Genomic DNA, 27486 nt, shown 5'->3' on the forward strand with positions numbered 1-27486 from the left:
AGTCCGCGTTTCCTCAGAGTGACGGGAGAGGGAGCGCGCGCCGAGGAAATCCCCAGCTCCGCCACTCCCCACCCCCGCTGACGCCAACCGGCCGGCGGGACACCCACCGGAAGTGCACAGGGAGGACCCGCCACGTCCGAGCGCCAGCTGACGTCAGCCCGCCGAGGTCACGTGCCGACCTTCCGGCGATGGGTGGTCCCGGGCTGAGGCCGGGAGGCGGGGCGGGGGCGGGGCTCGCGGCCGGTTGAGGCTGTGCTGGGTAGGTGGGCGCAGACGGAGCGACTACGGGTCGGGGCTGGGCTCAGCGCGCTGCGAACAAAGGAGTCTGCGGCGGTTCCCGGCTCCGCGGAGGACCCAAGCTTCGCGGGACTCTGAGGCTCCGCGGCTCCGGCTCGGCTTCGCCTCGGCTCCACCGCGGGCGCCGCGGCACCTGCCGCCGAGTGCTGCCCAGGGAGCCCGTCCCGCCCGGGGCTCATGATGGGGCTGATCTTCGCTAAATTGTGGAGCCTTTTCTGTAACCAAGGTGAGGCCGGCGGGTTGGCGGACGCGGCGCCGGCAAGTCCAGATTGAGATCTGGACCCGGCTCAGGGTAGAACTCGGATCTGGGGACTGGGAGCCCGGGCAGGGGAGGCACCTGGTGGCCGGGAATCCCATGCGTGTGCGGATTTTAGCCTAGCAAGGTGGAAACAGATTCCTGCATTCTGTTTGCGGGCCTTTTCCGCCTCAGTGAACCAGCCTTAGGTCTGGTTAGCCGTAGGAAAGTGTCTCCACAAGAGCCCAAAACTTTCCTTTCCTTTAACACGAAACACTAGTTTTGCATTGTTTACCTTCCTCTTGTGTAAGCCAGTGCACCTCCACGTTGTCTGACTTGGCTCTGACGTCTGACTCAGGAGTGAGTATTCAGGTGTACAGGTTTCTGAAAATTTCACACACAGGCACAGCTCCCTCCACCCCCGTAGGCGTTGAAATAAAAAAAAAAAAAAAACTAAATGCTTTCGGTTATGTGTAAGATGTTACGTGGCCGTAATTATTCTAGAACAGGTCAGGAAATACCTAGAAGTTGTAAAACCTGTTCTGAGTCAGAATGATGTCTTGAGAAGAGTTAGTACCAGACAGAAATGGGGCCCAGAGATAAAGTCTTGGGCATTCTTGTAACAGAATGGTTTCGGAGAATTAAGACCTGTTTTGTTTTGCTTTTTTCCCATTTGTTTCATTTTGTAGGGCGTGATTTATAAACTAGTTTTGTTTTTATGAGTACCAATTTCTTACCATTAAGGTGCTTATCTGTTTTGTGGATTTAAACCATGAAATGAATGTAAATGACTTTAGTTCACTTGTTCTGTGGGTTGATTTTTAAAAAGCCCTTTTCAAGCTTATGAGTATGAATACATGCAAGCACACTAACATGTGTGTATGTATGCAAATGCCACCAATAAATACCCTTTTAAAGAGACTTCAAAGTGTCCAGAGTTCAGCTTCCAGCAGTGTTACCCATAAATGTAAGACTTTTTTTTTTTAAGCAACTTAACATTTTCTAATGCTTGTAAATGTACCATGTCAAGGAATATTTCAATATATAATTTTATTATGTATTGATTACACAATTAAATTTGTGTAAATATAAATAAATTACACAATGATATCACCACCCCCTAGCCTAAGCAATAAAAATCATCAAAGCGTTGATTCTCCCTTTATAGTCTGGTTATTGCTTTTATTTATCTCTGTTCATTAGAGGAGTCCATAAGCTGACTAGAAAGGGGGAAAAACTAAAAGAGCAGTCATCAAAGATGATGAAAGCCTTCATATGGTCCACATCCATCTTTACATAATTGTTTGAGCTTCCATAGCTCCCTTACTACTTGAAATGTCTTTATCCTTCCTTCTGAAAATTGGAACTAGTGGTTACGTCACTTTATGCTCATTCATGATCAGTTTCTCTTAGTCGGTAAACCAGTCCTCCAAAGTAGACACAGTAACTACAGAGATTAAGAACAAACAAGATGCCTACCCTGTGCTCACAGAACACGCAAGAATTAGTGGAGGAATGGCTTATAGACATTTCTAAGTGTGGCATGATGGTGCTAGGGAAGCACGTGTTCATTATCAGGTGGTTCCTCGAAGCCTTTCAGGGTAGGATATACCTGGACTTGATGATGAGTGGGAGTTTGGGACAAATGCAAGGTAGACTGACTAGAACTGGGCATATTGGTGAAGGCAGATGGACTAATGTATGAGAAGAGACAGTTGGATACACCTAAAGAGACTGAGCGTAGTTTAATTAGGCTGTACAGTCGTTCACTTGATGAGATCGGAGCAGTAGCCAGGAAACTGTATCACTGAGGTTCTTACATGCTGACCAAGACTGTATACTGAATAAGAAAGCAGTGGGAATCCATGAAGACTGTGGTCCTTAGGTGTTTTCCCTGAGGTGGAATAATGGGATCAGATTCATTTAGTAGTCTGGAATTTTTGTTTTCTGTGTAAACAGTGTTACCAGTGTTGGCATTTTCCTTTTTTCCCATTGTACAATTCTTATGTAGTGGTGCCCAGTTAGAGTTGACTATTGGAATAATATGTCCAAGTCTTCACTCTACCGGTTAAGTTAGAATGGGGTGGGGTGGACATCTATGGCAATGGTTGTAAGGCGTGGCCAGTGTGAAAGAGCTGACAGTAGCCTACAGACTTCTTTCCTATCTTTCCTTCAGTAAGTCCTCACTCTTACCTTGTTTTTGTGGTTTCTAAAGAGCTCCAAGCATCCTTTCATGTGAGATATCTTCCTAGGGATAAGTTTACTAAACCGTGCATTGTCTAATGGAACTTTGTATTGTTTGATTTGTAATAGAAGGCTGATAAATTATCACTGGAGGAAATAGCCTGTGACTGTTCATGTGTTCTTATAAAATGCATGCTTGTGTGTGTGTGTGTGTGTGTGTGTGTGTGTGTGATGCTTAAGCTCTCAAAGTTTTGAAGGGTTTTTTTTTTTTTAACTTACACTTTAAAAATTTTCTAACGTCCATAGGCCTGGTCTTTTTTAACTGTACATACCTGACACCAGATTTTTGTGTAGCCAAAAAGACAAATAAGGCTTTAATCATAGTTCATTTTCATAACCAAAAAGCAATAACTTATTAATTTTGTCATCTAATTCATTTCCTTCTCATTAGTAAATTTCATGTTGTCCACCTGGGCGCTATCAGCTGTTAATAAGTGTTGCTTTTCCTTCTGGCGGTTGTCCTAACCTTTTCCTTTGGGTAATTCTGCTCTTCATTCTAGATTTTCACTAGTTCCCTACACATCAAACAAATCTATTCCCAGTCTCTTAGAGTGTATTTGTATCCTACTTTTGAAAAGTCCAGTCCTTAATTTCATTCAGATTTCTGATCAAGACTCACTAGTTATTAATCCCAACACTCAGGAGGCAGAGGCAGGTGAATTCGAGGCTAGCCTGGTCTACAAATCGAGTTCCTGGACAGCCAGGACTGTTACACAGAGAAACCCTGTCATCTCAAAAATTTAATAAATAAATAAATAAATAAATAAATAAATAAATAAATAAATAAATAAATAAAAAAGAGACTCACTAGTTAGAGTCATTTCTTGACAGTTTTACCAGAAGCAACATACTTCTTGCCTAGCATTAACTCTGTGTAATTACTGGTTTCGGGGGTAATGTTTATCACTGTTTGTAATTGTATTATAAATTTCTCTGTTGTTTACTTCAATCAGTGGAAATAATCTCCCTAAGGCATGAACTTTTTCTTACTCACTGGCAAAATATACTTACTTTGGGTGTTAGTTTTTGCCTTTTTGTTTGTTTTGTTTTATTTCTTTTCTTTTCTTTCTTTCTTTTTTTTTTTTTTTTGTTTTTTTTTTTTTTGTTTTTTGTTTTTCGAGACAGGGTTTCTCTGTGTAGCTTTGCGCCTTTCCTGGAACTCGCTTTGGAGACCAGGCTGGCCTCGAACTCACAGAGATCGGCCTGCCTCTGCCTCTCGAGTGCTGGGATTAAAGGCGTGCACCACCACCACCCAGCTGTTTTGTTTTATTGCATTCAGTATAAAATTTTGTATAGTAGTAACATGTAGGTTATACTTTAAAGTGAAATAATGCTAAAGTCTTAATGTATGAGTCCATCTTTCAACTCTCAACATTTCTCTCCAGTGCTGTATTCATTTTGAGAAGTATGTCTAGATGGGGATTTTAGCCATGATCATTTCTCCTCTTCTGGTAGAGGAGGAAAAGGCACTGCCTGTTTCCCTTCCTCCATCCCAGTGTTACTTTGGTTTGTTCTACACCTTGAATTGTCATTATTGTGAGGATAAAATTTGGTTATCCTGAGCGACAGTTTGCTCTAATTGTCTTACTGTTTTTCCTTCAGTTTGTTACTAGAGTGAAAATCACAGGTCATCTTAGTTTTCCTTTCATTGGCTGAGAGATTCTGCAGTGTCCAAAGCTTGGCTCTCACGTTTTGCCCACCTCGCCCCCAGCAGATGCTTTGGCTTCCCTTTGGCATCTCAGGTACATAGCTGTTCTGGGCTTGTCTTTGCTGCCATGTTAGTGATTTTCTGTACTTACACTATGTCTTCCTTTTAAAAGTATACAAATTTAGCCGAGCATGGTGGTGCACACCTTTAATCCCAGCACTTGGGAGGCAGAGTCAGCCAGATCTGTGTGAGTTCAAGGCTAGCCTGGTCTACATAGTGAGTTCCAGGACAGCCAAGGCTATGTAGAGAGACCCTGTCTCAAACAAACAAACAAACAAACAAACAAAAGAACAATACAATTATTTAAAAGATGCCACATAGTTATCTATAGAGCTGTGCATGATGGCACACATAACCCCTGCATTTGGGAGGTAGAGGCTTCAGTTCAAGTTCAAGGCCAGCCTGGTCTACATACTGAGTTCAGGGACAGCCAAGGTTATGGAAAGAGAGGAACTCTGTTTGCACCCCACCAAAAAGGGTATCTATAAATTGTAATTTTTTTCAATTTCAGATGCCTGGAGACATATCACTTATCTTTACTTTTGACTTATAACTGGTTTAGCTATGAATTGGAAAACATTTCTTTTAGAATTTTGAAGACATTGCCTTGACCTTCACCTTCTACTATTGCTAAGTAAAACTGTAGCATCTTGATTTATTTTTCTCTATCTCGTAGAGTTTTTTTGCTTTTTGTTTTTTGTTTTTGTTTTTAGAATTGTATCTTTATCTCTGATAATTTTAAGTTTCAAAAAGATGTAATTCCATGTACGTTTGTTTTTTTCATTCATTTCTGTGGGTTCTCAGGAATTTTTCAATTTAAAGATGTACCTTTTTTGGTCCTAGGGAATTTATTTATTTTTAGGGTTTATTCCTTTGTTTTTCTGTACATTCTATTGTCAGTGTATGCTAAGGTGACTGTCAAAGATGCACATGAACATTTTCTTATTGGGGACCAGGTTCTAGTCTTAGGTTATTTCCTTTGTCTTTCAGTCTTCCTGTTGAATATTTTGGTTCAGCAAATATGTTCTTAGCATTCTGGTGGCATATTTTTATAAAGGCTCTTGTCACTCTTTTCTTTGATACTGCCTTATTTTATGTTTTGACTTAGTTTTGAACAGTTTTTTGCATTGAAAGTGTTCGCCATGACTGTCTTGCGACTCTTCCCTTATATCCTGATGGGTTAAAACACTATGAGTAGTCAAAAGACAGTCAGCCCTATGGTCCAGGGCATAGAACTCAGGGCCTAATAAGGGCTAAGTAGTGCTCCACTCTGAGCCACTCCTCTCTCTACCCCTGTGAGAACTTTTATAGACATTTCCGCTTCTCTTAAATGTAAAATAGCCGTTTCTAAGTCAAAGAACAGGTAAACTGCTCTTATTTTCTTAAGTTGCTACATTCTCTTCATACTCTTGGCAGCAGTGTTCCATGGCCTTACCAGCAATTGATGGCATCAGCCTTTAATTTTAGTCATTCTGGTGAGAGTTGGCCATGCCATTTTTCATGTCCTTACTTGCTATTTGTAGACAGTTCAGATTCCTTACCCATTTAAAAAACTTTTAAACTTTTTGCCATCAAACCAGCTCTCAAGGTATTTGTAATGGCTCTTTGCTTTTGGTAACTTCAAGATACCTGTTCCTTTCCTCCAGAAATGTTGCCTGTTCAGTTAATGTCTGTGATAGACTTCAATTTATCTTGTGTTGTGATGTGAATAGGGGTGGAATTTCCGTATTTTCACATAGACATCTACTTCTTCCACATGATTTTCTGAAGACATTTTCCCTTAAGTGGATTCCTTTGGAGCCCTTGTAGAAACTCAGATTGTCATTTTAAAAAAAAAAAAAGTGAGCCTTATCTCTGTGTTTTGTTCTGTTGCATTGATCTTTAGGCCATTTTCATAATCTCAGTTATGACCTTACAACCGTGGTGAGTTTTGAAGTTCAGTAGAGTCCTTGAACTTTGCTTGATCTTTTAATGGGAATAAAGAAACGCAAAGTTTTCTAACTTAAACTACTGCTAATTATTTCCTTCTTTCTATCTACTTTGGGTTTGTCTTTTATTACTAGATCCTGAAGGACATGTCAAATATAAGCATTTCAGAGTTGAAAATGTCCCTTTGGTTATTATGTAGTCACTTGTTTGGATGTGTTGTATTTCATTTATTCAATTTGAAGTATTTTACATTTTTGTGTGATTTCTTTTTTGACTGGATATCGATGTTTGTTGCCTAGTTTGCACATAATTTTAGTTTTGATTTTTGAGTCCGTTTGTTTTTGGTAGCATAATCTTGTTTCCTAGTGTGGTAAAAACCTCGAGGTTTCTATTTTGTTTCAGATTTATTGAGAGTAATGATGTTTCTGTTATCTCTTTGGGTCCATGTACCTTTGGAGAGGAAACTTGTATTCCATACTTGTATAATGCTTTGTGAATGTTCCTGAGGTTAAGGTTGCCTCAATCTTGTTCAGACCTTTTATGTTTTCATGTGTATCTCTTACATAAGAGCACACTGCTGTGTTTTTTGAGCCCACTGTGAAACTTGCCCTGTTAAATTGACTGGGATGCTTGGTGGAACTTACCGATGTGGTAGCGTTTGTTTATGTATGTGGTGAGGTCTGCCACTTCACTGTTGACTGTGTTTCCTTTGCTTGGCTTCTGGTGGGAGTTGTGCTGTTCTTTTCCACTTCTAGAGTTAAGTGACTTTTTTTGTGAAAGAATTCCTTTCTTGACTTTCTATCTCTTCCTTTTTGCATTATTTTTATGACACCCTCCTAGAGAGTGCAACATAGATTATTTGTGCTGTCAGCTAAGACAGCAAATGCCACATTTCTTATAGAATGCACATACTTGCAGCTCAGTTGTATCCACCACTTGTCTTTATGCTGCCGGATTGTGACTTCTGTTATGTCTGCATATTTAATAAACCTCCAAGAATATGGTGGCATAATGTTTGCTGTGCAACTCAACTCCTATATGCAGTAAAGTTAAGAGAGGGATAAACTTATCTCATATTTGTTCATCTTATTTGTATTGATGACAGTCTCTTACCTTAAATGTCTTTATGTTGCTTATATTTGTAAAATACATGTTTGCTGATTACAGCATCTTTGGCCAGTTATTTTTTTCTTGGTGTGTGGACTACAGCTGCTGATTTTTTTTCTTCCTGGAAAGACATCAGTTGATATTCCTGTCTTCTTTCTCTTTGTGTGTCCTGACTTTTTCCTCTCTTTTTCTTGTTGCTTTCATCGTTTTCCTTCATTTTTTCCTTTATAACAAATTAGCTTTTTTGAATCTACTTTTTCTTTGACATTTTTCTTTTGAAACTTACTAAGCTTCTCAAATTTGGGTTATTCACATTTTTGTACTCACCCAGTTTATGTTTTCAGTTTATAGTTCCATATTTTCTCAACTGCATGAATCATTATGGATGCATATTTAGTGAAGACCAGTAATTAGTTTAAAAAGAAATGAATTTTCTAAAATACAAACACTCAGAATCCATCTCAGGTATTAAGGTAATGTTCTGGGTCAAAAAGTAAATTATTTTTCAACTGTAGTACTGCTCAGAACAAGCTTAAAACACATGGGTTAGATGCTTGTGCCCTTGAACATCAGCCTTCCAGCCTTCGGGTGGGCAGCTTGTAAACTTCAGGTCTGAAATCTTACTATTACATTTGTTCAGTGAGTTGAAGAAACACATCTCCATTATCTCTGCAGACACTTCAGTCATAGCAGTTTGTTACTGTGGAGAACCTACTCAGTCTTTGATGCTGCTCTGCCTGTATTTAGTTCTTTGGAGGACCTACTCAGTCTTTGAGCTGCTCTGCCTGTATTTAGTTCTTTGGAGAACCTTCTCAGTCTTTGATGTTGCTCTGCCTGTATTTAGTTCTTTGGAGGACCTTCTCAGTCTTTGAGCTGCTCTGCCTGTATTTAGTTCTTTGAAGGACCTTCTCAGTCTTTGATGCTACTCTGCCTGTATTTAGTTCTTTGGAGGACCTACTCAGATCTTTGATGTTGCTCTGCCTGTATTTAGTTCTTTGGAGGACCTTCTCAGTCTTTGATGTTGCTCTACCTGTATTTAGTTCTTTGGAGGACCTTCTCAGTCTTTGAGCTGCTCTGCCTGTATATTTAGTTCTTTGAAGGACCTTCTCATATCTTTGATGCTACTCTGCCTGTATTTAGTTCTTTGGAGGACCTACTCAGATCTTTGATGTTGCTCTGCCTGTATTTAGTTCTTTGGAGGACCTACTCAGATCTTTGATGCTGCTCTGCCTGTATTTAGTTCTTTGGAGGACCTACTCAGTCTTTGATGTTGCTCTGCCTGTATATTTAGTTCTTTGGAGGAACTTCTCAGTCTTTGATGCTGCTCTGCCTGTATTTAGTTCTTTTTTTCTATCAGAAGCTTGTTTTCCTCTACCTGATGAACTATTTTTTACAGTTAAAGTATGGTTAAGACTCACATCTTGGCTGAAGTGGGGAATCATCATACTAGGAAAGCATCATACTCAGACTTGTAGTTTATTACTGATAAAGTATGTTTTTATACTACTAAGTCAAGGAGAAGTTAAGATGCATATAGCATGATTATCTTTTTCCTTAGACAAACTATGTGTTTTTAATGTCCATAGAGATTTTGTACTCATTTTAAGCATTTAATGTATGAAGGGATTTAAAAAAAAAAAAGGGGTAAACTTTAATTTGTCTTCATACTGCTACTTGATATAGAGTTCAAAGCTAACCAACAAGACAGTACATTATCTAGAGCCCTGTCCCTGAATTTACATGCCAGCTAAGACCATCTTTCCTTCCCAGTAGTATGATGTTGGGCAGGCTATATAGCCTGAGGCCTAGTGTCCTAGGGTTTATATTACTGTGACGAAACACCATGACCAAAAAGCAAGTTGGGGGATAAAGGATTTATTTGGCTTACATTCCACATTGCTGTTCATAACCAAAGGGAGTCAGAACAAGAGCTCAAATAGGGCAGGACCCTCGATGGGGAGCTGATGCAGAGGTCGTGGAGGGATGCTGCTTACTGGCTAGGGTTGCTGAGCCTGCTTTCTTACAGAATCTGGGACTACCAGCCCAGGTATGGCACCGCCCATCATGGGCTGCTCCCCGCTACCCCCCACCGCCCATTGATCACTAATTGAGAAAATGCCTTATAGCTGGATCTCATGGAAGCCTTTCCTCAACTGAGGCTCCCTCCTCTCTGATGACTCTAGCTTGTGTCGAGTTGACACACAAAACCAGCCAGTACACCTAGTTCCCTCAACAGTAAAATGAGGGGTGATGGCGTTTTGTCACAGGATAATTATGAATATTAATTTATAAAATATGCATTAAACATAGGAGGGCATAGTGGCACACAACTTTAATCTCAGCACTCAGAGGCAGAGAGAGTCAGGCAGATCTCTGAGTTTGAGGCGAGCCTAGTCTACATAGTTTAAGGCCAGCAAGGGCTATAGGAGACTTTGTGTTCAAAAATAAAAATAAAAAAGATAAACCACTTAAGAGTTTACTTTTTTATTACTGGCCTTGCTTTTCTTAGCTGAAAGCTGGGGTTCAGCTCTTGCTTTTCAAGAGATACATAGCTCACTCTCTTGTTACTTTGTCCTAATGGTATTCTGTACTGATGGGATTTTGCAAGTGTTTACCTTCAGGACTCTTGAGGTAAGTGTTGAATCATCAGATCGACATGATACATTGACTCTAACTGGCGAGTCATCAGATGGACTGGATACATTGGATGATGCATTGGACAGATACATTGAGTGGGATTGGGAGAGGCTGGAGAACTAGGCAGGGAAGCAAAAGAGCCTCTAGCCTTTGCAGTAATTCAGATATATTCTGTGGTATGACTATTGCACGTGTGCTGTATCTGATATTAGCTTGGTTATATGGTGGTTTACGTATTTAATTCATGTAAAACTTCCCGTAATGATGGTGTTGATACAGCCATTTATACCTAGAAAGCAGCAGTCTATGTGTCATGAAATTTCCTGTATACATTAAAAAGAAATTTACAATTATAATGTTTTAACAAGATGGAATTTTAATGTGATAACTTAAATTTGCATATTATTTATTTCACAATTTTAAAAATCATGTCTCTACATAGTGCTTTTCTGATTTTCTGATCTTTTTCCCCCCAATAGTATTATTCTGTTCAGTAACACGTGGTATTCTGGACCAACACTATAAACAGTTTGGTTCATGTTAGTGAAAGTTAAAAAAAAATGAAGGAGAAAACTTAAATTTTTCTGGATTTTTTTTTGAAATTTCTCCTTTAATTATATTTCTTGTTAACCATTTTTCTACCTGTGCTTATCTACAAGCATGACCCTAAACCTAAAAACGTGACTGTTCACAGTTTGTTTTTCTTTAGTTTTCCTTGTTCTCATTTGTGGCAGTCTTACTGTGTAGTAGCCCAGACTAGCCTCAGTCCTTCACAGCCCTGCCACTCTTCCCAGCTTTCCACAAAAGATGCAAATTGTGGTGTGTGGCCTCCATCATGAGTATTCCTGCCTGTGCTCAGTGACAGCAAGTTGAGTTTAATAATGGCTAAAGGGTTCATTTGATATTTCAAAACCTGTTCTAAGTAACAAATTTAGACTGAGAGAGTGCGTTGACTGTTTAGTTTCCTGAGAGAGGCTTGAGGACTTAGAAGTACAGTACGAATGCTGGCTTTCCTCTCCATACCTTGAGAATCAGATGGGGTTTTTAAATGTCTCGGCACAACTTGAGATATCTAAAGTCTAGTGAAATAGAGATCTCTACTTCCTACACTGAGGTCAAAATGACATTAAATTACATTCATTTACATTAAGTGACGTTAATGCCCCATCAGGTTGGCAGCAATTTTGACTTTGGGGATAGAGTCCTTCTCATTTTCTTTTGTTTTGTTTTTTCTTCTTTTTAACCTCCTTGGTCAACAGATACTAACAGTTACTGCTTTAGTAACAGCTACATATTTATAAATACCTTTCAACATTTACTGTAGTTTACTAAGGCACAAATGAGGAAAATTATTAATAGTTACGCAACATCACAGAAAGTGCCTCTGACAAAGAGTTCAGTTTTGTTTCCTACACATGAGTTGTATGTGTGAGGCCTATTGATTATGCCCAACCAAAAGACAGCAGTGTAGAACAAGTGCTGTCATATTTTCAAGCCTGGGGTCCCTCTTAGACATGACATAGTACATAGACATAGACATGCTGTACACAGAAGTAGCTCAGTCAGTGGATTGACTGGAAGCAGACCACTCTGGCAAGGGCACCTTTTAAGAAGCTTCTCGACTTATTAATTGAAGCGTTGCACAGGGACAATGCATTCAGGGTTGATTTGTTTTGTTGTTTTTGGTTTTCCTTAGAAGAAGTAGATTCTATATACACACACTCACATCACTTTCTCCATTTTCTTCACAGCTCTTTGAGTGCTAAAAACTTCACTAATTAGTATATGTGACTTGAATTGTTTAGCCATTGACAAACTGAGAATCTCTTAAGCATAGCAGGCAGTTGGAGGGAGAGGTGCAGTTACATAACAGGGCAAATGGCCTTTCTGAACGTGGCCTTTAGTAGCTGGCCTTTGAGCCTGCTTTCATTCTTGTTTTCTAGATGGTGTTGATACTTCTTCAGAGCTAAGATCTTAACTAAACTGTATCACTTCATACTTTTACAGAGGACAGTCCTTTCTGTTGGTCGTATGTGTAAATTTAGGTTGTTGGTGACAGTTTTCATGAGTAGTTAGGCCACTTTATCTGGAGGATACGGTGCATACCTTCATCCTAGGAAAGACTGAAATTATGTGTTTTGTTTTAATTGCCGGAGTTCCCTATAAAGTGAAGAGAAGGGGATCTGAAAGATAAAACCTTAGTGTTTGAAGTCTATACCCTATCCAGCACCAGTCTCTTTCCCTCAGTTCACTTGGAGACCAAATTTCAAAATGATGCATTATTTATGAATGTAAACATCAGGCCTTTAATACTGTGATCTTCACCTGTAGTAAGCTTAGTCTTTGGATTGCCACCCTCCAAATAATGACTTGGAAGCTTATTATTAATTATCAAAGAGCTTATGCTTTTTCCCAACTAGTTCTTATAGCTTAAATTAACCTGTTTTTATTAATCTACATTCTGACACGTGACCTTTCCTCAGTAAGGCAAGACCAAGTCTGAGGGTGAAATCCCCTCCTCCTCTTCCTCTCTCTCCCCAGAAATCCCGCCTATCCTCTTCTACCTAGCTATTGGCCATTCAGCTCTGTATTAAAGCAGTCAGAAGGCGCCTTGGCAAAGACACATCTTCATAGTGTACAAATATAATACAAAATGGTTTAAAAATAGTTGCAGTTACCCACAAGTTGCTTCAACAGTGAACCATCTGGTGGTACTGTCCATTCTCTTCCCTGAGCAGGAGTTCTGTTCAACCAGGTTCTGCTGTTCCAGTGGCTGTTTTCTCACTGCTGCAGTCACCCGAGGTCTCTAGAGCTAGGCTGTTAAAAAGATCGAGAATGCTTGGTGCCAAGCAGTCTGTTTGTGCCTCTGTTGATAAAGAGTGCTCTTGTTCTTATTTTTTAAGGAACAACAAACCAATGGAGTGCATCAAGGTTGGTTCCATTAGAAGCTAGGGAATTCAAACCAACAGTCACAGAAAGGAAATTAAGTCAGTTATAATCATTCTGTTGTTGTTCTACGAAGCAGTTTGCCAACATGAAAATAGCCTTTCCACTGTCTGCTTGTCCTGTAATATACTACAGATAGTTCTTTCTGATAAATACATCATTGGAAGACAGAGAAGTTTGTCATCGCAACTTGTCTACAAATTGTGCTTCGTCTTTTTGTTGGTTGATGCACTGTTAAGGCTTTTAAAAATATATTAGCAGTAATTTGATGCTCTTTAGAGCTTATCATTGGAAGCAGAGCTCTAAAGTGAAATGTTTCCAGTATTGAGCATCATATAGGCAGTCTCATTTCTCTTTTCTTTGGTTTACTTTAAGGCAGCATTTTATTTATGTAGCTCAGACTAGCCTTGAACTTAGGGAACCTCCTGAGTGCTAAGCTTACAGGTTGGTGCTACGCTGGTTCTTTTTGCTTAAGTAATGAGCATATCACCATAGTGCTAGATATTATTGCATCCTTCTCTTCTTGTGGAGACCCACAGAAGTTGTGGAGGCCCACAGATGTTTCCTAGTGAAATCTGAGCTTGCTTTACCCAGCAGGACTGCATTAAAGGATTGCTTGGCTACCTGCAAGGTTACCAGGTGATTGGAAGGGTCTGCACTTAGCTGTGCGAGGGGGAGGTCTTTTGCTCCACTCCTTGGCATTCCTATAGAAATCCCTTTTGAAGAGACAGAAGGGGCTGGTGGATATTGATCCAGGCCCTCCTGAGGCTATCATGTGTTTCTATCTTTTTCTCTCCCCTCTATCTAAATATTTCTCCCTCCTCCCTCCTCAAGAGTACCTTGGGGAAAAAGTGGGAGTAGGCTTCCCACAGAGAAATGTTTAGGCCTCCCACATCTTCTTAGGCTACAAACTGTTTTGTTATATTGCCTCTCTGTGTTAGAAGCAAGTTTGGGGTCTTAAAAAAGAGACCACCATTCCAATTGAAGTGTCTCCACCTGTCCAAACTTCCCTCTTCGTCAAGAGGGTGCACTTCAGAAAGCAAGCACTCAGAGATATGCACTTAGTTTTAATTCTGATAGGGGTGGGTACCCTGTTTTTTCCCTGTTGTCTGAGGGTCTGGCCTCATGGTCTTTTGAAATTAGCTAGCTTTAAAAGCCCTGGTGCAAAGGAAATAAAGGGGAAGGGTCTGCCACTCTAATCCAAGTGCAGGGCCTTTGTGCAAACAAAGGTTTTACTTTGGGGGCACATCGGGAAGGGTGTTAAAACATCTGCATAAAAGTCTTCTTACAAGGTCAAGGCTGGGAGATACAAAGATTTAAATTCCTTGTCATAAACACGTTTTATAGTATTTGATAGAAAAGACTCATTTAATGTTTCTTATATCTGTAAGCTAAACGTGGTTGCCCACTAATGTCTGGGTGTTTCCAAGGTCTTGCTAGCGAAACTCTGCAGTCATTCTTGAGCATTTTTGTCTTTGTAGAAACTTGAGAAAATTTGTCAAGGTGAAGATGTGGGTCAGAGAGGAAACACATTTTCCCCCTTTTTAATTAAACATATCTTATCACATTGTCTTTCAGACTGACTGTTACACATTTAATGGTGGTTAAATAGTAGAGGACCTACATTCTTGCCTCATATCTGACATCATCAACCTTTAAACTATTTTCTAATCTGGTGCGAGAGTAGAAATGTCCCTGGAGTCCTTAGTCAGAGGTCCCGTCCTGGGGGTCCCACAGCTACCCATCCCCAAAGGCCAGGGAAAGAGACAGGAAGTAGGGGTAAAGGCAAGAGAAGAGTTCACTCTCAGTGGTGCACGTGAGAAGCAGCAGCTAGCGAAAGAAGTGCCTCTCTCCTGTCCGTGTTCCTGGGGAGCTTCCCTCCCTGCCCTGCTGAAGCACTGTAGCAGCTCCTTAAGCATTTTGTGCTAGAGAGGGGGATTTTTATGTGTATCTTGTGCTTGGAAAATGCCATACATGCATACATACAATGTCTTTTGATCACATTCGCCTCCCACTCCTCCCCCAACTCCTCCCCATTCCTCCTCACATGTACCCCCAGATCCCCTCAACTCCCTCCCTTTCTCTTCCTTCCCTTTCATCTCCTTCTTCCCTTCCCCCTCACTTCTCCCCACCCCTGTCTTTTTGTCTCTCTCCTCCCTCACCTACCAAGCCCTATTTGTGCTGCTCACATATTCTTGCCTGTGGGGCCATTCACTGGAATATGGGTGGCTACCAGGAGCCACGCCCTAAGGAAAACTGAATATCCCTCTCCCCGGGAGTCATCAACTATCAGTAGCTTCTCAGCTAGTGGTGGGGGCTTGTTGAACCCCCTATTTCCCAAGAGAGAGGAATTTTGAACATACTCTGAATAGATGTGGGGCGATTTTCTATCATACGTTCAAAACAGATTTCAAAATATGTACCACTTAACAGAATAATTAGGCCTAATAACTGCCTTTAACAGAATGGTTATTTAGTGCCTGTCATCAGAAGGGGAAAGGCTTTTGTTGGACAGTGTCAGCAGAAACATCTACTTAGAATGATTACATAAAACATGTTTCAATAAAAACCATTGAAGGCTAAGTAATTGCTTTTACTTCTGCCAATTAATGTAAAAATAAAATTTTGTCTGCTAATGGAAAGAGCATTGCAGCTTTCAGCAGTAAACGTCATTTTTAAATGAAAGGCAAAAATGTTAGTACATGTGGGTGGGAAAATTTGCTTATATTAAAACAACTTAAAGCCATTTTGAATACCAGACATTGAGCAGGTGTGTAGAACTAACATTTTACACTTACAGTTTAAGTCATGATATCAGGTTTGTATTTGAGTGACCCTGCCTCCACTCATAAGTGATCATAGCCTCTTTTTCTAGCTAACCAGTCTAAACACCTTTATGAGAAAACTCCATAGAAAACACTGTAGTGGATTGTTTCACTCACGGCAGGTCCTTACTTGCATAAAGTTTCCTCCTATAATGCTTCAGTAGTGGGTGCTTAATAGATGAGTCTCAGTTATAATCATCTCTGTGGGAAGCCTGTACTGTAGAGTGCATGCATGCAATAGTATAAATGTTCATGACTTGTTTTCTTTTTTTAGAGCACAAAGTAATCATTGTGGGACTGGATAATGCAGGGAAAACCACCATTCTTTATCAGTTGTAAGTATTGGTGCCTACTTAATAGTTGTTGAAAAACTTTGTTTTTATAAGTAATGAGATACCAATCTTCCCAGTTTTAATAATACAACAGTTAGGCTTAGACGTGCAACCTTTTCTATTTTACCAAATAAAAAAGTAAAATAAAATGTCTTAGGCTCACTAAAGCCTCCTACAAGTACTCTCCTTCTGACTTCCCAAGGAAGATGGACTTTAATATTAAACTAAACTAAAGGGCAGATTATCCTGGGGTGAGGTGATAATATGACTCTCACTTAATGCTTCCCGAAGGAGCCCTGTGTAAATAGAACTCTGTCTCTGGGACGCTGCTCTCCCCTAAGAGCTTTGGGATTGTTTAGCAGAGCCAGACTTGTCTGAAGTGATGGCCGTCAAAATACTACTTTAGTAGCTTTCAAAAGGGAGAGGCTTGAAATTCTCAGAAATACATTAAGGCTCATCATCAGTAAATGTTAACACCTCATGAATCCACTGTCTGAGGAGTTCCCATTCTTTCAGGGCCAAAGACATTTAAGCTGTGGAAATGGATTTACATACCCAGAGCATTTTAACAAATAGCCACTCAGTACTTGGCACTGTTATATTGATCTCACCTTTCCCTTCCTCGTCTTGTGTTTAAAGCCTATTGGTTTCTGGCTGGCTTATGGCTCAGCAGAGCAATTTCCTACAAGACACTGGGCTAAATTGTTAGCACTACAAAAGAAGAGGGTGGGAAAAAAGCAGTATTGTTAGCCTTCAGTTTGCCAAAGATGCTCCCTTGCCCAATGCCTAACTGACACATTTGCTAACAGGTGGCTCCTTATATGTTATTGTTTCAGAGTTGTCATTATTTTTTTTTTAGTATGTCTTCATTCATTGGCCAAAATGTATTTTAATATCATTTAGCCTTTAATATGAAGCTCAAATATCTCTGAAACTTCTCATCTTTGGTAACAGACTTGTACATAGTGTCAAACATGTAACATATAAAACTCAAGAGAAAATTATAAGTGTATCATGGAATGTTATCAACAAATATGCATTTTGAATAAAGTATTTAAGCAATTGCTAAGATAATACAAGTGATATGAGAATCAATATCCTAGATATAGTTCAATTTAAGAAAAATTTCTATTTGTCTGTGACCTTAAGGCTATAGGTTGGTAAGCCTAAAATAGTTTTTAGGGCTGAACTAACTCTCACCTTGCTTACATAGACATTAAGCAAAATGAATGCATAGAATATTACTGAGTTATTGCTACTTTGTAAGTATTGTTGTCTCAGTTATCCAAAATTGCACTTTCAAGATGGAACATTGGTTCTGAAACAGTAACTGGTCATATTGGCATTTTGCCCACAGACATTCAAACACACACCACTGTGTTCCCATCTCTCTGTTAGGCCTGCAATTCATTTCGTTAAAAAGCAGAAAACATTCTTCAGGGGTTAACTGTGTTTACATCTTTATTTGTACAGGAAGTCTCAAGCTTTTCTTTCTTGTGTTAATAATTATTATGATTGGTATAAATAGGAAAGGTTGACTTCTCTTAAAAACAAAAAGATAAAACGTGCTTGGGGTTCTCAAGATTTACAAAAGAGTTTTCAATGGTGTCTTTCAACAGCTTAATGAATGAAGTAGTTCATACTTCTCCAACCATAGGAAGCAATGTTGAAGAAATAGTTGTGAAGAACACTCATTTTCTTATGTGGGATATTGGTGGTCAAGAGTCCCTGCGGTCATCCTGGAACACCTATTATTCAAACACAGAGGTATGCCAAAATTACCCTTGAATTTTAATTTAAAAAATTTCTCTAAGAATCAGCATAGAAGATGGCTAGGCTGTAATGAGGCATGTTAGCAGTTGCTTTTAATAAGGAATTCAGAATTCATCGTGGAAGAAAAAGGCAGGTAAAGGAGTGTAAAGACTGTGTTCTGTTCACAGTGGTGTCTCACTGTGGAGACTTGTACAGAGGGGAGTTTAGGAGTAAGATCCAAGAGGGTGCTTGCGGTTTTTCCCTACAAGGGGATGGAAGAGTCAATGAAAACATTGAAATGTAAACCTGTTTTACTAAAGTCAATGGGTTATATACATGTAAAATATACCTGGCTGACAGAACCTGCTGTGCAGCTCAGGCTGGCCTGGAGCTAGCTTACACCAATCCTCTTGAATCTCTGCCTCCAGACGACTGGGACTGTAAGTATTCAACACCATGCATGGCCAAGATCCTTCTTAGCTGAGCGCTTCCTCTGGCTGGCTCAGTCCATCCTCACAGTGGTGCTCTCAGTGCTCCATGGACTGGAGAAATGTGACACTAGCTGAATAATGAATCTTCCCACAGTCTGAGAGCTTCACACAAGTATCTGATGAGGGATGGCATAAAATATTTTAAGCATAATTTTTCAAATAACATCCCAGATCTTCAGATGTAATTAATGTGAAAAATAGACTTGCAGGCCATCCCCAGCCATTGCTATCATTTTAGAGGTTATTTTTATACTTTTTCCTCTGCGACAGAAAAAGGCAGAGAACACTGAATTTTTTATTATATATTTATTGAGTATTTTGCAACATGGAAAGAAATTGCTTGTGTTAAAAATAAAGTAAATAGAGGAGTTAATCAAGAGAAGCCACCTAAGAATATTTACTTCTGCAAACTTCCATTGCACAAGAGAATGGGTTCCCAGTGTTCTGTTGCTGACATGATTATAGAAGAAGTCATGTAGGCCCGCACATGAGTGACTAAAGGACACGGGAGCATCATCTGTAGAGATGAATGTGTTGGTCTCTAGTGGGCCCCGAGAGGGCAGTGCATGGGAAATTCTGCAACAAGTGTGTCTGCAGAGTGTCACAGCAAAGCAATTTCTAAGCAGGGAGCCTTCCAGGGTATTGTTTTCTTTTTCTAATAAATACTTATTAGTTCAGTATTAGCTTGGGGAATATATCCACATTATCTTCACTTGTATGTCTGTCCAGAGGCAGATTTGTTTTAATGCCTATACAGGGTTTTTTAGTTTTTATCACTTTGAATAATGGTGTGCAGTTACACATGTAAGCTTTCTTTGTAAGGAGGTAAAGCTAAGAAATCATATTTTCTAAAATGACATAAAAATGGAGCTGAAAGAGTATAAAGCAAAGAATTTTTGGTGCACAAGTTGCCTTTTAAAGTAAAATAAAATACAAGAACACTTTTTGGATCTGTATTTACTAATACAGTTTTCGGTGTGTGCTAGTCCAGTGTAGTGCATGAGCCAAAATGGCATGTTGCCAGTATGTAACACTTGTAATGGCACTGAACTATCTTCTTCGTGGGGGCTGGGCAGCACAGAAGTAGCTAGTAAGCAAATATGGTGGGGGTTTTGTTTGTTTGTTTGTTTTTTTGTTTTTGTTTTTGTTTTTGTTTTTGTTTTTTGGCTTTTTGAGACAGGGTTTCTCTGTAGCTTTTGGAGCCTGTCCTGGAACTCACTCTGTAGCTCAGGCTGGCCTCGAACTCACAGAGATCCGCCTGCCTCTGCCTCCCAAGTGCTGGGATTAAAGGCGTGCGCTACCACCGCCCGCAAATATGGTTTTAAGGCAGCTGAATATACGTGTATAGTAAAATACTACTGGAGAATAACAGCGTTTTAATATACTCAGGTAACAGGTCCTTTTTAAAGTTCATTGTCAAAGCCTACAGTTGACTCCAGCTGTGAAGAAAGGCAGTTCTTATACATAAATAGGTTAAAGATGACTCAAGCTGAGTGCACTTAAAGCACTTCAAGGGGGTAGTTTTTGAAATTGCTGATAATCAAGGCTTAACCTGGATCCAAACAGAGATATCTCATTACTGATGCTATTAGCAATAAATGTTCTTTTTGTGAACCATGGCTACAAGTATATTTCAGTTACCACAAAGAATTTACTGCAACACACCAGCATGGTCTGTTACATTAGCAGACTTAGATTCCAGGAAAAGATTTTATGAGGTGATGTTTCACTCATCACTTTGTTCACCCCTGTAGTCTTGCATGAGAAAATTCTTTGCTTTGCGATGGCCTTCCAAAGTGAATATCTCCATTGTAATGTAAGGAGTTCCAGGCCTTAATTCCTGATAGCTTCCTTTCATTAACCCAGTCACTTGCCAATCGTCTGCCATTCTATGCCATGCTCCGTTCCTTTTGTCCCTTTCTAAGCCCTTCTAGTTTGTATTGAGATTACTATAGGTAGCTATTCTGTAAGTTGCTGTCAGCCCCTCTATTGTAACGTGGCTTTTATCACTCCTGTTCTATAAGAGAGATGACACTGTTTCCCCTGAGTTTTTAACACTCTCTTGCGCATTATTTGGTTTAGTAGCTCTTTTTCACAATTTTCTTGTTTGTAATTCACAAAGTTGCTTTTATTTAGGTTTTTATTTGCTTGTATTTTTAATGTTTAATACCTACTTTAGACACACACACACACACACACACACACACACACACACACACTCCTATCCCTGTCTCCCACCCCAACACAAAGATGCATACACAGAGATTCTCCAGTTTCCTGCCTTTTTCTAATATAACCCACATCTTAGCATATTAATGTCAGTGCATGTAACTTAGCACAGTTCAGCACACTTTCTTCTTGAGCTGTTATTGCTTCAATTCCTTCTGTAAAAAATGTCTTATTTGTTATTTTTGAAAAACACGCTTTTTCTGTCAAATTAACTCTTTCTTTAATAGGCAAAAGACTTTATACATAAAGAAGTAATTGATTATTAATTGTCTGGAGTTCAGTGGTTCTCAACCTTCCTAATGCTGCAGCCCTTCAATACAGTTCTTCATATTATGGTGACTCCCAACCAAATTATTTCATTGCTGCTTCATAACTGCAATTTTGCTACTGTTATGAATTGTAATGTAAATATCTGATATGCACCCCCTGTGAAAGGGTCATTCCCCCCCCCATTGGTGTAATTGGTTGGTAGAATGAAGACTTTGAAGTTTAATGAAAGTATTAAATTCCAGTTTTGCTATAAATATTACTTTTTATTACCCACAATCAGGAGCTTTTAAAAGTTAGGTTGGTCTTGCTTTTTAGTTGCTGAAGCTGCAGGTTGCTTTCTTGCTAGCATCTGGATTTCCTGCTTGCTGTGTTTCTGTGTGAAGCTCCCTCTGATGGAGACGCACTAGTGAGGATGCCAAGTGAGACCTAATGTCACTGCAATGATTCTGCAGAAAACCAAACGTGCCACTAATTTTCCTCCTTTATCTTAAACTTGCCTTCTAGTTCATCATTCTTGTTGTCGATAGCATTGACAGGGAACGACTGGCTATCACAAAAGAAGAATTATACAGAATGTTGGCTCATGAGGTAAATTTTGAAAGCAAGTCTTTAAAACATGAAATAAGTTATCTATGTACTGGTTTTGTTTTATGCAAACATTAATGTGAAACAGTGTTGGTCATTTCATCATAAGCAAAACTTTATATATTAAGTTGAATCAAAATAGCATTATATTTTCAAGCCTGTTGATTTGTTTGCTACAACTATTAAAAACTGTTTTTGTTTTTTTTTTTAGAATTAAAACTACTGATTTGTGCTTTAAAAAAGTTGATAAATTGAGATTAGGAGTGTGGAGGGGGCAACAAAACTTAAATGTCTTTCAGCCAAGAATTTAACATAACTTCAAAGAATAAATTGAGGTAGCTTGATTATAAATATTTGAGATATAAAAAATTGACAGTAAAACATTCTTGCACGTGCTGTTTAACATGAGGTGTGAAATGCATTGTGAGATCTTTCCAGTCTGATTTTCTTTCCTTCTTAGGTGATCTCAAATCTTAATGTAGTGATTATTATTCCTATACAAGACAGGGTTTCCCTGTGTAGCCTTGGCAGTCCTGAAACTAGCTCTGCAAACCAGGCTGGTCATGAACTCAGAGATCTGTCTGCCTCTACCTCATGAGTACTGGTGGCACAGGCCTGTTTTTTCTTCTCTCTTATGTTACATCCTGACTGCAGTTTCCCCTCTCCCACGTCTCTCTCCTTCCCCCTTCCCCCAGATCTACCCCTGTTTCTCTTCCAAAAAGAGCAAGCTTCCCAGGAACATCCACCAAACATAGCAGGACATGCTACGATAAGATTAGACACATACCATCACATCAGGTCCAGACGAGACCCCAGTAGGAAAAAAGGATCCCACAAGTAGGCAAGAGTCGAAGACAGCCCCTGCTCCCACTCTTGTGAATCCCACCAGAACACCAAGCTACTCAGCCTAACAAATGCAGAGGACCTATGTCAGACCTCTACAGGCTCCCTGATCTCTGCGAGCCCCCATGAGTCCCAGTGAGTTGATTCTGTGCCCTTGCATTCTCTTGCTGGTCCCCTTAGTCCTCTTCAAATTGTCCTCCTGTCTGCTTTCAGGCCACATGAATTTCCTCCCTTCTCCCCTAAGATCTCTTCCTTAATAACCTCCTGTGTACACACACACACACACACACACACACACACACACACACACACACACCAGTTTAGAACTAGAACACATATATGAGAGAAAATACGCTTGTCTTTCTTAGTCTGGTTTATTTCTCTTAAAATCTTCAGTTTCATCCATGTCCTTTAAAAAGTCGGATTTCATTTTTCTTCATTGCTGAAAATTTTCATTGTGTATGTACCATATTTTCTGTATTCAGTTACTGATGGACATCTAGACCACTTCCATTTTGTGCTTTTAATGATTAGTGCAGCAATAAAAATGGATGTGCTTGTATCTGTGTGGCCTATTGGCTTAAGAGTTCTTGAGGTATACACCCAGTAGTGGTGTAACTGGGTCATATGGTATTATATTTCTAGTATTTTGTGGGAACTCCACACTGTCTACCATAGTGGCTGCACTGGTATTCACCCCACCAACACTGTAAACATGAGATTTCGCTATGTTAATATGTGCATAGCTAAAGAATATGCCCATAGCTGAAGTTCATTGCTTTCAGAAGTGATACTGCTTCACTGTAAGTCTGTCACAGTTGATCTGTTTTGCTAGGTAATGTCATATTGTTTTGCTTAAAAAAAAACAAAGCCACAGTGAACACTGTTCAGTGAGTTTAAGTTCTGTAAAGGCTAGTAAGTTTACCTTGTTCTCACCTGCATAGAGTATCACACAATGCTAAGTTAGTGTTTAACCTGAGGTTTATTTTCTTTTCAACTTGCCCATTTTCATCCAAAAATAGAAAAATAACTTATTTATCTGACTTACACATATACTTTATTAGAATGAATAATTAAAATGTGATTATTTTACAATTAAATGTTTCTATAAGATTTTTCGCAAATAGAGGTGTTTTAATATAGTTAGCAGGGTATGTCTTACACTCTCACTTCATAGTTTAATTTGTTTTATGATAGTTCACATAGTAATTTGATTCTTGATTGTTCTCAAGTTTGGCATTTCAATATTTTGTGTCAATTGCAGGATTTAAGGAAAGCTGCAGTCCTCATCTTTGCCAATAAACAGGATATGAAAGGGTGCATGACGGCAGCTGAAATCTCCAAATACCTCACCCTTAGTTCAATTAAGGACCACCCGTGGCACATCCAGTCATGCTGTGCACTAACAGGAGAAGGGTAGGTGCTCTTGGGGCTCCTTAGAAGGTCATTTCACAGTTCTAGGACAACTTCGTAACTTCCTGGTCCTCGTTCCCTTTGTTGTTTCTCTTAAAAATGGTTTGTATGTTGTTTCTCAGGCTTAGCAGTTGGAAATACTTCTAGTGAACAATTTACCAACAAAATTCTTCATATTTTTAAAAATAAATGCAGTCTTTTCAAAAGCATAAGCAGCTTTGGGATTAAATGTTTAGAATTCAGGTATTTTGCTCATCTGTTGTTTTCATCATTTATTTACTAAGCAAAAACTGCAGTGTCACCTGAATTAAAGAGAAAGCTCTAAAGGAATTACACATTTTCCAAAAGGACTTAACTGAGCCAGTCTTCTCCAAGAATGTATCTCCTGTATTATCAAGAGTCCTTCAGGAGACATACTTCTAGACAGTAAACATTTGACAAATGCCATTATAGTGTATTCTTGCTTTCCTAGGAACGTTGAGTGTAGATATTATGCCAAGGAGAAGCCAGTGTGCCTTGTATTATTACTTAGTTTATGCCTAGGACCCTCATATCAACCTGATTACTTAGTTTTTCTTAACTCAAAATTCTTGGCAATGTAATACCTAGGTGTAGACTATAAGCTTTCATTCTTTATAAATTGGGTGAATAAGTAGAAGTTTCTGCTATTTTTCATAGTGATTTCAGCTCATTTTAAAGGGGTGGAGTGGATGTGGTATTTACAACTTTGATGGAAAAACGGACAAACTTGAGATGAGACCAGAGCAGTTTGCCACTTTGTTTAAATAGTAAGATCATTTTATTTAAGTGGCACTTCTATTAAAATTTCACTCAGAACATTGTTTGAAAGCTGTCCTTGACAGAGGCTGGAGATCTGACTCAGTTGGTAGACTGCTTGCCCAGCATGCACAAAGCCCTGGCTTCCGTCCGCATTACTGCATATACTGAGTATGGCGTCATATGTCTGTAATCTCAATGCTTGGAGGTGGGATTGAGGCAGCAGGATCAGAAGCTTAATTAAGTTCATCCTTTCTACATAGAGAATTTGAGGCTAGCCTGGGATGCATGAGACCCTGTTCCTTGGGAGATTAAAAAAAAAAAAGGTTGTCACCAATATCTGTAAATAGCATTTGACTGTAATGAGAACCTTTAGGTAAGACTTAATAAGTATAGCTTCAATCTTTCAGCAGAAAGTTTCTAATTATAAAATACTTCTGTCTTTTGTTTAGGTTATGCCAAGGTCTAGAGTGGATGACGTCCAGGATTGGTGTGAGATAATTTTTTGCTTGAAAAAGACTTCTCTATTTATTCCGTGACACGAACATTTTTCCTAATACCTTTGGCTGCTGAGGCAGCAGCATGTTTAATTTATAACAACACAAACCTCTGAGCAACACTTGAATCAAGTGCCGCTGTACTGGAACATAAAGATGTTTTCTTCCCTTTGTTTCAGATGCACTAATCTTCAGTTGGATGAACATAATGTGTAACTAACTATGTTTGCAGCAACAGAACTCTTCTGACTTCTTATTCTAATTATTAGTGACTGCCTTGTAAACACTGTTTGTCATATATTTCATGTTATCTGAAATTTTGTTATGTCCTTTACATCCCGTTTCTTTCACTTCTTGGCCACTGCTTCCTTCTTCCCCGGTTCTTAGTGGTTTGACAGAGCAGTAGTAGGAATTGTCATGTACTACTTCTTCAGCGCTAAACATTTGTTCTCTTCAAACCCTTTTTATCTTTGGACAGATTAATTACAATGATGAAATTACCTAGAAGCTGTGTGTATGCGTGTGTATGTGTGTGTGTGCAAGAGTAAACATCATGAATACTTGCCTTTAAATTTCCCTCACTTCATTGCATATCATAGTTTAATTTTAAGTTGCTCTTTGCATGGGAATTAAGTAGTCCATCTATTTATGTAAGGAACTAAGTTCACTTTTCTGCCAACAATATTTGGTTAAAAACACTTGGTGAAGCATGAATTTGAAAGCCAGCTTCAATGGGAAATATTATTGGCTCCATTTGATAGCTTAAGATTTTCACTGTGTATATAATTGTCAGAATTTAGTAAAACACACCAACATGAAATTAAGCTAGGACATTTGGAATATGTTTTTCTATCAGTTTGCTACCTGTTTTATTGTCAGCAAAAACTTCAGCTATTTTGTCAGAGATACCATACCTGCTTTGGGCAGCAGCCAAAGTGTGAACAATCCTTTTTATTTCTTGGGTTTGCAGTAGTATCTGTCAGAGCATCTTTATCACCAGCAGTGTGTTACTGAAAGGCAAAATAACATGGCTTTTCTTTAAATCTGGCTGAGGGTGATGTGAAAGAGGCTTCAGACAGTTGCTGTCTCACATACTCTCTCTCTCTCTCTGTAGGTAGACTTTGTGTCCTAAAATCTTCTAGGGTACTGCTGAATCTAACCCTAGCTTTTAGAATATTCCTATAAGACTCAATGCTCATATTCTTTCTTGTTTGGTTGTTTTTTTGAGACATGGTTTCTCTAAGTAATCCTTGGCCTGGAACTCACTAGGTCGACCAGGCTGTCATATACTTAGCAACACAAATGCTTTTATTGACTACAAAAATGGAGGAAAAGGGCCTAAGGCATCAGGCTTACTGGGTGGTGGTAACGGTTCCCAAGGCAGTTGTCTAAGGTGGAAGTAAGAGTGAACCCTTAAGAAAAAAGGGGACAAGTGTTGTCATTACCCGTCTCTTTCACGGGTGTTATTTGCTGTATGTAAGGGATATAATGTGTACTTAGGGACAGTTCCTCATTTGCAGTATTTTTTATTTGGATCAAAATAAGCTTCAGTATTCATAAATACCTGCTCGAAATTGGTATTTTAATTTCAGGTTTTTTGTATGTAAGTTGCCTTAAACTTTGCTCTCTTTTCAGGTGTACTCGTTTGTTTTATTTAGTTAATTTAGTTGAACCTGATGATGTTTTTATTTAGTGTTTGCACCCTTGATCTGAGGAAGTGGCCAGAGGAAAAGTATTCTGGGCTGTGGGAAATCGTTTAAACTTTGAATCTTTTTCTTAGTGATTCTATGCCAAGTAGAGGGTAAGTTTAATTTTCTTGTGTGTTTTAAATATAACTCATAATCAAAGGTGAGAGAGAAAAGCAAATATAAATCAGTGTGGATGGTGTTTGTTGGGTTGGGGGTGGGAACTAAGAAAATACTAATTACCTAAAGCACACTTTGCCTGAACTTTACTTCGTTATATTGTTTACCATAAATATAAAAAAAAATCTCATAAATCTGTCTTGAGATAAAACATATTTAATGCCCCAGTATTTCTTCTTATGAAATAATTATTTGCCTCCTTATATCTAATAAGATTGGCTGGTTCAATTTTCTTCTATCAGATAATATGGTTATTTTTATATTACCACATCAGCATTATATTGAAAGTGTTTTTAATAGTTGATTATATTTTGTCAAACAGCTACTAGTATAGATGCAGATTTGCTATTGAATTGTGAAAAGTACAGTTTATTTTACTTCTACACCCTTTTTTAAAAGCATATGATTAGTTTGGATTAGAAGCAACGTCTGTTAGGCATCTCAATATGAAATCAGTATTCAAGTAGACATTGTGCCATTGATTAGGATAGGGTTCATTAAAAA

The 27486-nt window shown here is 39.0% G+C and overlaps 1 protein-coding gene across 1 annotated transcript; it reads left to right on the top strand.

The window, feature by feature from the left end:
* On the top strand, window positions 1-25689 carry Arl5b (ADP ribosylation factor like GTPase 5B). Its single transcript, XM_059263618.1, has 6 exons — window positions 1-523; window positions 16203-16263; window positions 17880-18027; window positions 21507-21590; window positions 23695-23846; window positions 25073-25689. Exons 1-6 carry the CDS (start codon window positions 475-477, stop codon window positions 25119-25121), a joined length of 543 nt encoding a protein of 180 aa, XP_059119601.1. The 5' UTR covers window positions 1-474; the 3' UTR covers window positions 25122-25689.
* The last annotated feature ends 1797 nt before the right edge of the window (window positions 25690-27486 follow it).

This window comes from Peromyscus eremicus, chromosome 5 (genome assembly GCF_949786415.1).
Source record: "Peromyscus eremicus chromosome 5, PerEre_H2_v1, whole genome shotgun sequence".
In the NCBI taxonomy this organism is placed as follows: domain Eukaryota; kingdom Metazoa; phylum Chordata; class Mammalia; order Rodentia; family Cricetidae; genus Peromyscus; species Peromyscus eremicus.

Bases quoted from the DNA above. Each gene is read 5' to 3' on its own strand.
- Arl5b (XM_059263618.1), top strand. From the start codon at position 475: ATGATGGGGCTGATCTTCGCTAAATTGTGGAGCCTTTTCTGTAACCAA. The intron at 524-16,202 runs GTGAGGCCGGCG...TTCTTTTTTTAG, and splicing joins GAGCCTTTTCTGTAACCAAG to AGCACAAAGTAATCATTGTG. The intron at 21,591-23,694 runs GTAAATTTTGAA...TGTCAATTGCAG, and splicing joins ACAGAATGTTGGCTCATGAG to GATTTAAGGAAAGCTGCAGT.